Raw genomic sequence first — 14,905 nt, forward strand, 5'->3', positions numbered from 1 at the left:
AAATTATCAAGACCAGGGATAGATCTTAATTTTTTTCTCCCACATATATTGTTAAACAAAAACAGTGTCATGTTATATTAAAATTACGATCAGAGAAATAACAATTGATTTTTTCCCTTCTGGTGCAGGATTTAGTCACCCCCTGTCTCCCTCAACACCTGCCTGCTGCTAGGGGGTTGCATTGGCTTTTGCACTTTTGCTTAGGCAATGGCTTCTGCACATCATGCAACAACAGCTTGACGTTCTCCAGTTGTTACAATATTTGTATGTAATAGAGAATACTAGAGAATTAATGACTAGTTTTAGACAAAAAAATTACTGTAGATTAAATGATATTCTTCAGTGAGCAGAGTACACCAATAAAAAGACACAGCGGACATGTCATAAAAAGTTGGTTAGCTGCAATGCTAACTTCGCTCGCAGAGCAGTTGGCAGCTAACAGTAAAGCAGACGAGGCTTCATGGATCTGAAATCTCCGCAAGTTGGATCGGAAATTTCTATTTCCCACGGACTGGCAAATATGTACTGGTCTCGGACTGGCGTTAAGACCTTTCCAGAGAATCGTTACTTCAATGTTTCTTATCTTACCTTTTCCTAATACATGCATTTAAAAGTAAATTTGAAGTCACAAATATAAGATATTAACTTGTATTGATCTTCTCTGTAGATGTCGAGCATCTGCACTGGGCGCAGACACTAAAAGATGCCCATATGGCAATTGACGCTAACCTGCAGTGGGAATGTAAAGCCGCTGGGAAGCCCAGACCTTCGTACAGATGGCTGAAGAATGGTCAACCGGTTATGGCAGAGGTAAGATGCATTAAAGATACATAATATATGTTTTAGTAATAGCTTGTATATGTATGTGTAGGTTTTTAGTTTAAAGCCCCGTTTACCATTGTCGTGTAAACAGAAACACAATGGAAGTTTTCCGTTTCCACTTGAAGACATTTTGTAAACAGACCCTAAGAGTAGTTGTAATTGTTTGTGGTAACTATAAACAGAAAGATTTCTCAATAACCTCATAACATTTGGGGAATGGGCTCTGTTAATACATTACTATGAAAGCTCAACTTTACTTTACATGTAGTTTTCCACATAATTTTCTCCATCAGTATTTTTTCAATATTTTTTTTAATCCATTTACTTTTGTGAAATTATTCATTGGGGTATATTTATCTGGTTTCTAGCTCCACCTGTTCACCCCCTCTGATTTCTGCATATGTAGTGTCCGGTCGGCCCTCACTCTGTTTCTCAGAGTTAGTTGTTCAAGATTTTTTTTTTTCCCATTACTGTTTTGCTATTACCACTGTCAGCTCCCATATGCATTTTTCCTTCTCTTGCTGGATATGAGACAGAGTATAGGATTGAGTCAGTGCACCATCTTGTTGCACAAAATGGTATTTTTAAACTGAATGTGCTTGAGCGAGTTGGTTAAAACACCTGTACAGATTTCTACACGATTAAATCCAGTCGTTTCAGGTCCTTTTCATACAGAGATGTGAAATGCATTTTCACATCCAGAAAGTGTACACTGCTCTCAAGGGACGCTGCCTGAGCGCTGTGTGATTTTTCAGGGGAAGATCCATGTAGAGGCTGGTCGACTGACTATATCCAGGATCAGTCTGTCGGACTCAGGCATGTATCAGTGCGTGGCAGAGAATGAACACGGATCTATCTACGCCAGCGCCGAGCTCAAGGTTGTGGGTAAGCAGTTTTGTTTGTCCTGTATCATTTACAATGATGGTAACCAGAGGGGAGGAATAGACGTGCTGCCTGTAAATTGTGTAGTCTGGATAGAAGGCGCTTCCTGGCTCTACGTAAACAAGTAATAACTGGCTGAGGCAACCCATGGCTGAGCCGTGGCCTGGCTCGTTCATTTCCATAATTGTTGCATACAATAGGCCAGTGTAGCTGGGGAAATATCGTTTCTATAATTGCTGGTGATGCACTTGACATTTTGGCTGATGCACAGCTTCCCCACTCCCCGTTCTGTGAAGCATGACAAAAGGCCTTAACTTGCCTCTCTCTTCCTCAGCCTCACCGCCCGACTTCACCCGCCGGCCCGTGAAGAAGTCCACGGTGATCCAGCGTGGGGGCGAGGTGGTGTTGGAGTGCCGCCCCCATGCCTCCCCCAGGGCTACAGTCTCCTGGTGGAGAGGTGGTGAACTCCTGAAGGACAACATGCGGTAGGGCATTGCAGGCACCGCTGCACATGCCACCGATGGCATTAAAGTCGAGGACTCCCTTCTTATTTATGCTTTCGCTCAAGGGGACTTTGAGAGGCAGTGTTGCATAAAACAGCCTTGTTTGGTTGAGGAACGTGTTGAAAATGAAGCCTTATTTATTTGTTACTTAGGCCCTGTTTACACCTGTTACTTGTTAATGCTTTCAAGCGAAAATGCACAATTGGCACAATGACGGCCTGTGGAGCCACTGAGAATGCAACTTTTTAAAAATGCTCTGATTCCGTCTCTGGAAACAGGGGAAAACACAACTCTTTTAGAAAGGGTGGAAAACGCAGCTTCACTGCACATGTGCACCAGGGCCGTAGTACAGTGCAACTGCACATGCTCAGTAGAATGACAATAGCGACAATGTTTTCTCCAGAGGGTCATGACTACAAGTCTATATTCTGTTGGGACTTGATAGTTTTATGGTGGACAGTCACTGTAATGAGAATCCAACTTGGTCTGCAGTCCGGACAAATGCCCGTGTGCTCGGCATTGTTAATGTTTATAGTGTGTTGTTCTCTCTGCGTGCATGTGTGTGGTTTCATTACAAAAACAAACATTGCTGACTAGTGGCTCATACATGAAAACTGCACAATATTCACTGTTTCTGTCATTGCTGTGGAGATGGACGTTCCTTTCAGAAGGTTCCGGTGTCAACGGAAAGCTTTTCTAAACTGAAAATGCAAAAAAAAAAAAAAAAAATTTCACTTGAAATGTTTAAATGCAGCATTAGATATGGATGTTAGCTTTCCGCTCAATGTTACTGTCTTTGGCATAAGAATGAAGCTTTGAGTTTTATCAGTTTCGTAATGCAAAATAAAGATAAAGCGCTAATTACGATTTGGCTGTTTGAGACTTCAAAGCGATGCAGCGTCTGGCAGTTTCACAGCTCTCCAAGGCAGTAAAAGTGCTGGCTGGAGAAGAGAAATCCCGTAGAGATGAGCTCTCCGAGGGGAAAACCAATCTGACTACATCCTGCAGTGAAACGCTACCTCAGGCTGCGAGGCAGGAATCACTGTCGTGATTTAAAGGTCCTGGATGATGGTTACAAGGAAGGATGTAGTGACACCACTAAGTATGAGTACTCTGTACTTAAGATCATTATTGCCATTCTTTGGATTATTTTAACATTTCAACATTATTTCACAGTATGTTTCTCAAATATGACATCCCTTACGGAAACATAACCACACCTTCAGACTGTGCTTTTGTTCCTTTATATTTATGGCATGTTGCTACCAGTCTTCACATAATGTTTATAGAATGAAGAGAAAGACAATTGATATACGTGAGGTTTATTTTTTTGTCTGTAAATAATCAGATTTAGGCCCCATAGCTGTTGGTTGCTTTTGAATGCAGGCAGGGAATAATGCCCCACAAACAGAATTGCAGAATACACAGACATCCGTATGGACAGATGATGGAGTTGGATTGCTGTTAGCAGCGACTCTCAACTGTAAAACTACCAAGTCCCAGGAGAGTAATTACTACTGCAACAACACATCATCAGCAGGGTTAAACTAACCTGTCTCGCGGCCGCCTAATCCCAGCTCACGTTCCCTATTAGTGGGTGAGCAATCCAACGCTTGGTGAATTCTGCTTCACAACGATAACAAGAGCCGACATTGAAATATGAAAAAACATTGCATTGACATTGCTATGAAGACTTGGCCGACACTAGCCAGTTATCCCTGCTAACTTTTCTCACGATCTTTATTATGGTTTCCTCAACAATACAAGGAAAGAGGCTTGCTAAATTGTACATAATTAATTTGTCCCCTCCTCTGTGGAATTTAAATCAATGTATTCTTCTTAAATATCAGGCTATTATCCACCAAACACTGAACTGGCTGGATACGTTTTCGAAAGATTCCCGCAGAGCGGAAAATTTGACTTAGATGAGTTTCAGATGCCTCAAAATAATAATAATTAAAAAAAAGTATCATTTCAGAATCTTCACTTTCCTATTTTTACTTGAGTAAAGGATTTTACTAGAGATCCCTTACCCCAACCAACCAGAAAATCTTTACCCCTTACTGTTTCTGCAGATTTCTTCCTGTTAAAAAGGGCATTTTGCCATTCTGCTATCGCCTATGCTTGTTCAAGTGGAATTGTTGGTTTAAAAGTGTTCAAATGACTGTCCTGTATTTTGGCGCTACATGAATACAATTGAAACAAAACCAATACTTCAACTATTAAAAATCTGTATATTTAGCTCAGTAACAAATGTGAGCACGTGCGACAACTGTAACAAATCACTTGTGGGTCAAAAGGAGCAGTTTAACGACCGTCAACAAATCACTTTTCAAGCATGAATCCACTGGCGGCACCACAGGACCAGAAGAGGGTCCTGACCCACATTAGAGGCCGTCCCACTGCTGCTATCCTCATATGAGCTGAATCAAAGTGTTTTGGGGGATGTCGTGCAGGAGGAAACAGCCACTATTGGCATATCCCTATATCACCTCAAATCAAGCCTGTCTGTTCTGTAGAGTGCCGTCAGGAAGACTTGTCAGTCTCAAGCCGTATAATTATCTTAATAGCTACAATTTTCTGCCCAGAGCGTTACCACTCTTATTCAGTTCAACCAGCAGCTTTAGTGACTTTAAAACACCTTAACAAAGAGGGAACTTTTAATAAAGACAGCACAACTGGCCAATTTGTCCCCGTGTCTTAAACCTGTACCTAATAATTAGCTTCTTCAAAATGGGCAATTTAAAATGTCTATAGTGCAGTTATACAATTGTGAAAGGTTAACGGCAAGTTCAATGTACCTTTTTTTCTAAATTACCTTCAGCTCCGTGGGTCAAAGCAATTGATAATATCTGAAATCAAAGGCAGACTAACATGATCTCCATGCAGGAGCGCTGCTGTTCAGGCTGTGACGGGGCTGTAAATGTCTGCTCTCTGCAAAAATAAAGAACGGCACTATGTAAAAGATGCCTGTGCAAAGTCATCGGCCTTAATTCTCAATGGGGTTCTGCTTCGGTGGTGAGCATTTAGTCAAAGAGCAGATGTTCTCCTCTGCCTCTTCATCCAAAGGGGAGTCGTTTATAACACTAATAACTAGAGGTTGCACTTCTGCAGCAGTAAAATAAATGAAGCAACACTCGACGACTGGCACTGCTAAATATCGTTACAGGGTTGTCAAAAGGAGTCATGCGTTGACGCCGTTTTAATACCAGGCGGTCAAAACCATACAGGCGCTGGTCGAATCATAGCAAGGGCATTTTGTTCCCCTGCAATGTTGCAACAAACGGTCATCTTCAACCTCACTTGACCATGTCACACCCAGTGTACCCAGGTCATGTATGTACATGCACAGCACACACAATCGTAGACGAGGGCTTCTTCAAGAGAAGAGTCAATAAATCACAGAAACTATTTCTTGTGCAAGCAAGGGTAGACAAAATAAATAGATTAAGCATAGAAATGTAAACCAGAGTTAACATTCGTGTTTGAAGTTAGGATTGTGGTATGAAAAAACAGATTTATCAGCATTTCTTCTCCGATTCAGCAGTTCTAGGTCTTTTATTTTTCTCTCTTTGAGTCATGAGCCTGGGTCTTTTTTCTTTGTGATTTGTGATTCGGGGTCTTTTTTTTTCTCTGATTCATGGAGTCTGGGTGTTTCTGTCTCTCTGAATCAGAGAGTCTGGGTGTTTCTGATTCACTTGGTCTGAGTCTTTTTTTTTTTCTTCGGACCGATGACATAATGCTCAAAAGAAATCAGTGTCGTCAGACTTCAGGCTGGACCACAGTTCTACTTCTCCATACAGAAAGCGCATTACACCACGTGAATCTCCTCCACCAGCCCAGACTGGCTTTAAGCTCAGTATCAGGGATGTTGAGCTCTTTGGAGACTTCCCATGCCTTCAGCTGAATAACAGCTCTGCTTTCCTTCATTCTGTCTTGACGGTTTTGTCGCTCAGTAATCATCCCCTCTCCGGTCTCTGTCTGAAAACCACTTTGACAACCGTGTAACGATATTTTCTCTGAATCTGTTTTTCAGACTCTTTTTGCGCTCTCCATCTTCTTAGATTATTCTCAATGACTCCATATATTGTAGCAGGTTGACAGTTATTCAAGTCTGAATTGCACTGATCACCATCAAATTGAAGTTACGGTTCAAATCACCGTCTATTGCAGCACAGTTAGTTTTAGGTTACTGTTATCTGGATGTTAGGCTTACTTCTACCTCCTCATGGAATATAAACAGTTTCAAATGATGTTTATTGACATTTAAAAGATAAACTGAAGGACATATATCACTTTTTCCTTATACCCCAAATATAAGATCACCTCACTTTTTCAGACATCTTTCACAGAAGAAAACCTTTTTTCATATTCAGAAATATGGTATATAGGAGGGTAAGTTATCTGTCTCAAGCAAAAAACATACAAAACAAATGTTATCCTCCAGCTTTGTGTTCCCTCTTAAACAAAAGATATTGAGGTTTTTTTTGTTTTTTTTCCAGACAACTATCATATTACAGCTTTAAAGCTGTAATATCATCATGGCCCCATTATGTGAGCTAAAGTATGATGCTCTGATGTGCTTTTCCCATATATGAAATCTCAACTCCGAACTACAATGGTGCTCAAACCATGCTGTTTCTATGTAATTTAGCATGGCTCATTGACCCTTTCCACTCCAGTGGCTTTGTAACGGGCCCCGGCTGTATTTGTTATTAAGGTGCAGCCTGCTGCCATTTTTTTAAAAGGTTGTGGAGTGTGGCGCCTTCCCTCAAAAGGCCACCCAGTCCCGCCGTGATTACAATGGGCCCAGTAATTGTTATGCTTCATTTCTGTCACATCAGATTCGGTGGAGTTGCACTCAAGAACATTTAGAGCAGTTCAACAATGTTGGTTTTTACAGGCTTTCTTTTTTTTTTTAATGAGGCTGTCATTTACTCTAACTTGTGATTAGGTAGAGGTAAAAATGTCAGCATGTTGAAATGTCACTCTGGCTTGGTGATAACGACAAGGAAAGTTGTATTTCAAAATTCTTCTAAATGTCTCTTATCCAAGACCTCAAAGTTGGTCAATTAGGGAAAAATTACAGGCTGAGAAGAAGTCGCTGCTTTTATATCTCCTTTATACTACACTGCACCAACACACCTGATTTTAATCATTCATCATCAGTCTCTTGCTATTAAACTTTAAATGGAGCATGGCAGTGGCATATATGTTTGATTCAGGTTTGCTGGAACGGACTATTACTGAAAACATGCAGGATGGTATCTTTTTCAGACACTTTTACCCCAGAAGATGTGCACTTGATTTGAAACATCCCTGATTCATCTTCTTAAGCCCCGTTTACACAAAGTTATCAACTGAAAATACAGAATTGAGAGTGAAAACACTGCTACTGCACATGTGCACCACAGCCTTAGTAAATTGTTCTTCTGTTCATGCGTGAGTCGATGGACAACAACGACAATGTTTCCTCCAGACTGTAATGACTCCCAGTTCATATTTGCCTTGGTGGCCTCCTTACTTGGTAGTTTTACCCCTAAATTCCACCGGCTGCGTTTCGGCTGCACCGCGTTCAGATTCACCCCCATTCTACCAGCATGTCAGCATTATGCCATTTGCACGTTACCAAGGGCAGAAGTCACTGAAGTCATTGAAGAATGCCAAGAAATTGAACTTTATTGTGTTTTGTCTGTGTCTGTATCTGCTTTGGTGTGATTCCTCCGTGATCTTGTAATCTCGCGAACCCTGCTCAGTCACCGGCGCTCTGCAGTGCAACATTGTAGAAACGCAGCCAATGGAATTTGGGGGTTAGAGTTCAGTGGCCTGTAATGGCAATCCAACTCCCACCATATTTCCATACGAAGATACGTGTTCTGCCATTGTTAATGCTTATAGCATATTGATGTCTGAGCACAAGTGTGTGGTTTCATTCCAAAAACAAACGCCACCCACTAGTGGTGCTACATGAAAACGACATAGTTTTAATTGTTTCTGCTTATTCTGTGTAAAAGGACATTATTTTTAAAACGTTGCTGTGCAAATGCAAACATTTTCTAAAATGAAAACACATCGATGATGCCGTTTTTTGGGGGAGATTCTTTGGAGATTGCTCCAAATGAATCACTCAATCCTAAATGAAACACCATAATTATCTTTGTTGCTCTACTTTGGTGAATGCCAATCACATAGCCGTCACATGTGCCACTGTGACCTTCCTCAACCTATCATGACTGAAATGAAATTGAAAGTGGGAATCTATTGAAGATTCATTTTAAATTCTTAACCGTCATGGCTGTAGCTTTTTCTTCATGCACAAATGAAGAATCTTCAAGGATTGTAAGTCCTGGAATTTAATGCATGAAAGCAGCGAGGCACTTGTGTATTGAGAGGGAACTTCACTTAAGTCTCTACTATAATAGCAAATAAGAAAAGTCTGTTCTTTTTCAATAAAGCCTTAATCCAGTAAAAATATTGAAAGAGGCGTCCATTCACTGTGGAAAGCCAAGAAGTGATTTTCAATCTGCTTTCTTTTATTTGACCACAACAAAAGTCTACATTAAAATACGAGTTTAGAACTTCCTGTATTTATAACCAGCAAGCCAATGTAGTGTTTAAGTCTGTCTTTTCCAGTTTGGGGTTTTAACAGTAAAGTAGCTGTTAGCTTGCTGCCAAAAGATCATGTCATGTTGAGGACAGTGAGATACTGGATTCATACACACAAACTCCACTGTCAGGCATCCTGCAGGAAGGTCAAAAGAAAAAGAAAGCTGGATCCTCAAAGATCTTGGGGAAGTCCTGGCCTGATGATGTGATGTTGAACCTTGAATGGTTCATCAACTGGACGAGATGAACACCACCATAGTGGTTGTGTATCATCTTCTAGTCCCTCTCAGTTGTTGTTCCTCTGCTCTTCTTACACTCTGGAATACAGATCTAGGATTTGTAGAACCTCATCGGCAGACCTTGAAGGACGTCATCCGCCTCAATGAATAGACAGAGCTTGTAGAGGACTTCAGTGTTGCTTACTGAGTCTTAGTTTATCTACAATGTCCTCCTGAATGGAAATGGGACACAAGCACCCTGTTCCTCCTGTCCATCACCATCTCCTTGGTCTTTGTCACATTGAGCTGCAGATATTTCTGCTCACACCAAATAGCAGACAGTCGCCTTGTACTCAGTCTAATCACCCCCGCTGATATATATACAACTACTGTAGAGTCCTACTCCCACTTTAAGATGTTCCACCATTGTTAAAGTTTGCTGGGGCCGCACCCATTTGGTCTGACAGCAATGGACTCTGTAAGCTCTCTTTCCTGATCCACTAGATGCGGAGTATTTAATCAAAATGTCGTAGGTTATTGATTAGATGGCTTAAGTTCAAAACATTACAGAATGTACCTTTGATTGTCATGCTGGGAACCTGCGTTGACTTTTCCCTTCTCTCCTGCATTTTGGCTCTGATCGATAACCCAGTCACATTCCCATAGACTTTCTCACCAGAGACTCAACATGTGATCAATAGGATTGATTCTGTATCATATTTTTCCTTGAGGCTCAGTTTTTGAGAAAAGAAAGATTGAAAAAAGAAAATGCAGAGGCATTACCCAGGCAGCACATTCGGACGAGAATAGAAACTCACTGTTTGGAACGGAGTTGGGCTACAAAGCAGATAGTTCTTTACGTTTCTATTTGTTTTGCAGCTCATTGCCCCTCAGGTCATGTTCTCAGCGTGCCTCCATCACTCAGCGTTTGAGATTTTTGTCAATAAATCAGCGCAAAGCACCCTGTGTCAGACATGCTCTCTGCGCCTCAGCTTGGCCCGAGTGAATACATATTTATTCTTGGGGAGCCGATATGAAATTGTTTGATTTTGGGAGCTGGCTGCTCACAGCTTTATTGTTTGATTTAGTAAATCCAAAGGTCACAACAGGATAGCATTATCGGCCTGGTTTATGCATGTGTTTACACGCTTACTGACTTGCCTGTTCACAGCCGAAGAGCCAAAATCTCTTTCGCAGGCTCGAATGGGAAAGACGTAATGAAATCCAGTTTTCTTCATTAAAGTCCGCTCCCTTTAGAGCAGCTCATTGCACTTTTCTCTTGTTGCCTATGATTTCATCTGAATATGTAGCATTCACATATATTACTTTAAGTTTGCCTCCCAATTAAAAAATTCACAACAGTTTGAGATGCGTATATTTTACACTACACTACTCTGTGCAGCAGTGTTTTAAATTTGGGTCATATTGTTGAAAGAAATGCATGATCATTATGTCTTAAAAATTATATCATGTGTTTTCCTGTAATTATAATGGCTGGGTCATCAAATCTGCAGTAAAGACTACCACTGCTCCATTGATCCCAATTATTGCTATAAAACCCCTAAACGATGCTGTGTGGGTTCAGCTTCTTCCTGATAATAATGGGTTCTTATTGTTATTGCCAATTCTGACCTCATGTAGTTACAAAATGCTTTCCAGCTTGCAAAGATATAAAGATTTCAACTGAAGTGTAGAAATACATAACGTTTATAATACCACAAATGCTTGCAAAGCCTCCATTTTAGATTGTTCTTTGAAGAATCATCCTTCCATCCATCCATCCAACATTAGGATGAGAATAAATAACATTACACGTTATGAAAACGGCTTTAAAACTCTTAATTTTTATATTTGGGACTTATTACTGTTATTCATGGGAAACACAATTCAATATTGACATATAAAAAAAAAAAAACTTCTGTTAGAATGTTTGAAATGGACTAAATGTACATGTGTCTCACAATAAGGAAAAAAAAAAACACAACACAACACTGAGATATCAGTAACGCTGCCATGAGCGCTAACTACCTCTTTGCTTGTAAATTCGCCCCAAAGCAATGCTGCCAGGGTGAGTTTTGGAAAACACCTATAATGCAAGAGCTGTAAGAGAAGTTTTGGTGACATTTCACTGTATTTTGTGTTGGTAAAATTGACTATGTTGAGATTGTTGTAATTTCCCAGAGTAATTGCTTGGTTTTGTGAAAATATTGACATTTTCATGAAGTATGGTCTGTGCCACAACAAATGGAAAATTACCAGTCTACCCATTCAAGATGAAATTGGGCCCCTGAACTGAAATGTGTTTGACATCCCAGCACAACATGGTCATATTGACGTGCAAAAAAAAAAGTTTTTTTCAGAAAAGTTATCCAGTCCATTAATTTTATAGAAGCTAGAAAAGACCTGAAGTGACAACACATAAAGCAGTGGTCTCAAACTTGCGGCCAGCGCCCAAGTGCAGCCCACAGAACGATATTTTGTGGCCCTCACATTGACATGAAAGATGTGTTATGATGTTGGTTGTTGTGAAATGCATCAATCAAGTACATAGTGAAACATGAAAGTAAAAAAAAATGTGACAAGTTTATCTTCGCTTATATCTTATATTTATACCTGTTGAAGACATCAATGGCTTTTATTTTGACACTGAACCACAGTAACACCATAACAGGACTACACCCCACACAAAACAACCATTACCAACACTACAAACCTAATATAACCCCCAATAATTACATCTAAAACACAATGGACATAAATTCCCATAATGCACTGCAACCATCAACTCATGATTGCTATATAATGTAGCTTCACGGAGCTGATCACTTTAATCTTTTGAAGGAAAACTGTTAATATTAACGTTTGAGGATTTTTTTGTACAACTTCTTTTGTCGAACCCCTGATACGGCCCAGCCTCACCCAGACTCTGCCTCCAGTGGCTTCCAGCTGAATTGAGTTTGAGACCCCTGACATAAAGGGTTAAGTGTATTTTAATCTTACTAAATATTTCCACTTTAAAAAATATGACTTCATTTGTATTGCTAATGAATGCAAACAATCATTAACAACAATAGAGTATAATCTGAAAAACAACAGGAGTTTGGACATTGATTCATACTTTAGTATTTAGTGTGAGAGTCGGTGGTTGGTTGGCGTGAGTTCGTTGGTCCCAGCTTAATGATTGGGTTTCTTCCTCTTCCACCGGGAAAACTCTGAGGTCTTTCAACAACATGAGTCTCCAGCGGTAGCACACGTACTACAAGGTCATCTTCCCTCTGTGCGACTGTTGTTTTGAGTCACAATATTTCCCCTGCCGGCCTGATATTTTCTCCCCCGAGTATACTTCCTCTATATGCATATCTCCATGTTATGACTTTTCACACACTGATACCATCTCCCTGTGCTGTGGTGCGATAAGGCTACAGGTGAGGATCCCTTTCAGACCGTCGTCCCACCCCCGATCATTTTCGGCCCTACCCGGTCCTGCCAGCCTGTTGTGTGTCCAATTGATATGTGCATTTAAGCCATTGTGTTGTCGATACAACGCTGACCTTACAGCAAATCTGTTCCACTTCAACTAAGATAATTGTTGTCTTCTGAAGCGTGCAAATAGATTTTTAGAATAGATTCTGAAGCATCCATTTCAAAAAGAAATAAACGGGGTGGAGGAGGATGAAGGAGGTTCGAATGGCTTGTCGAAATGAAGTTCATTTGATCCCCATCCTCAGTTTTATTCAATCAGCAGCTGATAAGCAAACCAGTGATGGAACACTGTTACTTTGTGGTTCCTCCGCAGACGGATCATCATGGGCGACGGGACGCTGCGGATCGCCAACATCTCCAAATCCGACGCTGGCAGGTACACGTGCGTGGCCAGGAACCAGTTTGGAACATCAAGCAGCGCCGGAACGCTGGTGGTGAAAGGTAGTCCTTCTTCCTTCTCTTTTTGGTCACACTAGCATAGCTCCTAAGCCGAGGGTTTAAAGTTTTTGTTAAGGGGGAAAAAACAGGCGCTCAACCATGAAATTGATAATGATATATATGGCGGTTTTATGTTCCCGCCGCTTTGACAGACATATAAGTCATCCATGCTTTTGTCAGCTGTGAGTTATTGTCGCTGTGGTGGAGAGGGGCACACCACAGCCATCCACAGCTGTGAGCCAAGAATATTTTCATTAAATTTGGAGGGGTGAAAGCAACCGCTCCTCTAGCAGTTTCAGATTTGGGTTTTTAGATGACAATGATTTTACAGAGAGGCCTTTTTGTATTTCTTCCAGCTTGACATTGTGATTGCAGTCTGTTCAATTATTCATCGCTGAGTTATGGCGAGCACACGCTTCCTAAGTGAAGTTATTTAAAGGCGCTTAATTACACTGAGAGACCGCGATCTGTCTGACTACACCGGGCAGATGAAGCTTTACGACCGTCCTCATTTCACTTTGTGTCGTTCCGATACTGTAACTAATGAATCTTTTCCTTTTTTTGGGGGGGGGGGGCTGCTATCGCAGAGCCCACCAGGATCACCGTGCCGCCCTTGAGTCTGGATGCCACTGTGGGACAGAGTCTGGTGCTGCCCTGCGAGGTGTCCAGCGACTCCACACTGAGCCCCGTCTTCAAATGGTTCTTCAATGGGAAAGCCATTGATTTCAGCAGGCAGGAACACTTCGAGATGATTGGAGGGGTATGTGCCCGATACGCTGCAAGACTTGGGCAGATTTAAAGGGAACTTTTTTTTTTTTTTTAAATACCATAACGACATGCAAGACGTTGAACCTTCCCTATGTTATCAAGAATAGTAAAGCGATCAAAGTTATTAGAACATTTTTCAATCATTAATGGTGATGGCCATTTTTATTCACATATCGGTTACAAAGCTGATTCTAAAGAAATAATAAGGATATTCATGTGAAATGGGACACCTGGGAAGCGAAGGAACTTTTTGTGAGAGGCCGAGCCTCAGACAGTAAATATACTATGGAATTATATTTTATCATTTAAATAATGTTAATCATTGTCCAATCATAATCCAGCTACAACAACTTGATTGTAACAGGCTTCGCTTAAAAAAGAGAATTCAAGTAATGAATTACTCATCTGGTTAGTTCATTTTTATTTACCGTGACTGAAAAAAAAAGAACTTCTTAAAGAGGTCAATTGTATCTGTAAGTAACTTGTGAAAAACTAACAAAGACAACATGCCTAACCTCAGAAGCAGAGGTTCAGACTAGTTGTCAATATGAGATTTTTCTGGTTTGTGTCAGGCTGCCGAGTTAGATCATTAGCAACATCAGCCCCGGGCACTTTCCTTAACTCGATTAAAGTCACACTTGCATATACATTGTTTTTGCTTTTCATTTTGGGAGAAAACATCTTACAATACCACATTATATGTAAATTGTAGGATTTGAATTGCTCACCAGAGATTTTCTGTTGGAAAACTTGTAGTTAAAAGCAAAAAAGTAAATTACAACAAAACCATTTCATAATGGTTTTACATCTATTAAAATACAGAGAAAACCCAACAATCCCACTTGAGCAAGCATTGTTGACAGTGAAAAGGAAAAAATAAAAATCATTTAACCAGGAAGAAGCCTCTGCAGACCCACACTCAGAGGAGGTGGATTTCTGCTTGCATCGAGACCAGTGAGAGAGAAAAGGATAGGACAGAAACAGAGAGCAGCAAACAAACAAGTTGACATCAGACATGGAGCTACTCCACACACTGCAGACGTGGGAGCAGATGGCACAGATCAGGAACTTCCAGTTCCACTGTCAAAGATCCTGGAGGGAGGGATAGAGAAAGAGAGAGAGCGAGAGAGAGAGCGAGAGAGAGCATCTACTGAGCATATGCACAAGAACTATTTACTGCGGCTG

At 40.8% G+C, this 14,905-nt stretch overlaps 1 protein-coding gene across 1 annotated transcript in view; it reads left to right on the plus strand.

Moving 5' to 3' along the window:
* The window catches only part of cntn6 (contactin 6), a gene marked incomplete at both ends in the record, with an annotated part of 83,428 nt that overhangs the window by 22,666 nt on the left and 45,857 nt on the right, over positions 1–14,905 (plus strand). Inside the window, 5 exons of the mRNA XM_080494425.1 lie at positions 668–810; positions 1,578–1,707; positions 2,039–2,189; positions 12,828–12,955; positions 13,540–13,712. Coding sequence (XP_080350551.1) covers positions 668–810; positions 1,578–1,707; positions 2,039–2,189; positions 12,828–12,955; positions 13,540–13,712 — 725 coding nt within the window. The remainder of the gene's footprint in view (positions 1–667; positions 811–1,577; positions 1,708–2,038; positions 2,190–12,827; positions 12,956–13,539; positions 13,713–14,905) is intronic.

This window comes from Blennius ocellaris (genome assembly GCF_963422515.1).
Source record: "Blennius ocellaris genome assembly, chromosome: 4".
In the NCBI taxonomy this organism is placed as follows: Eukaryota; Metazoa; Chordata; class Actinopteri; order Blenniiformes; family Blenniidae; genus Blennius; species Blennius ocellaris.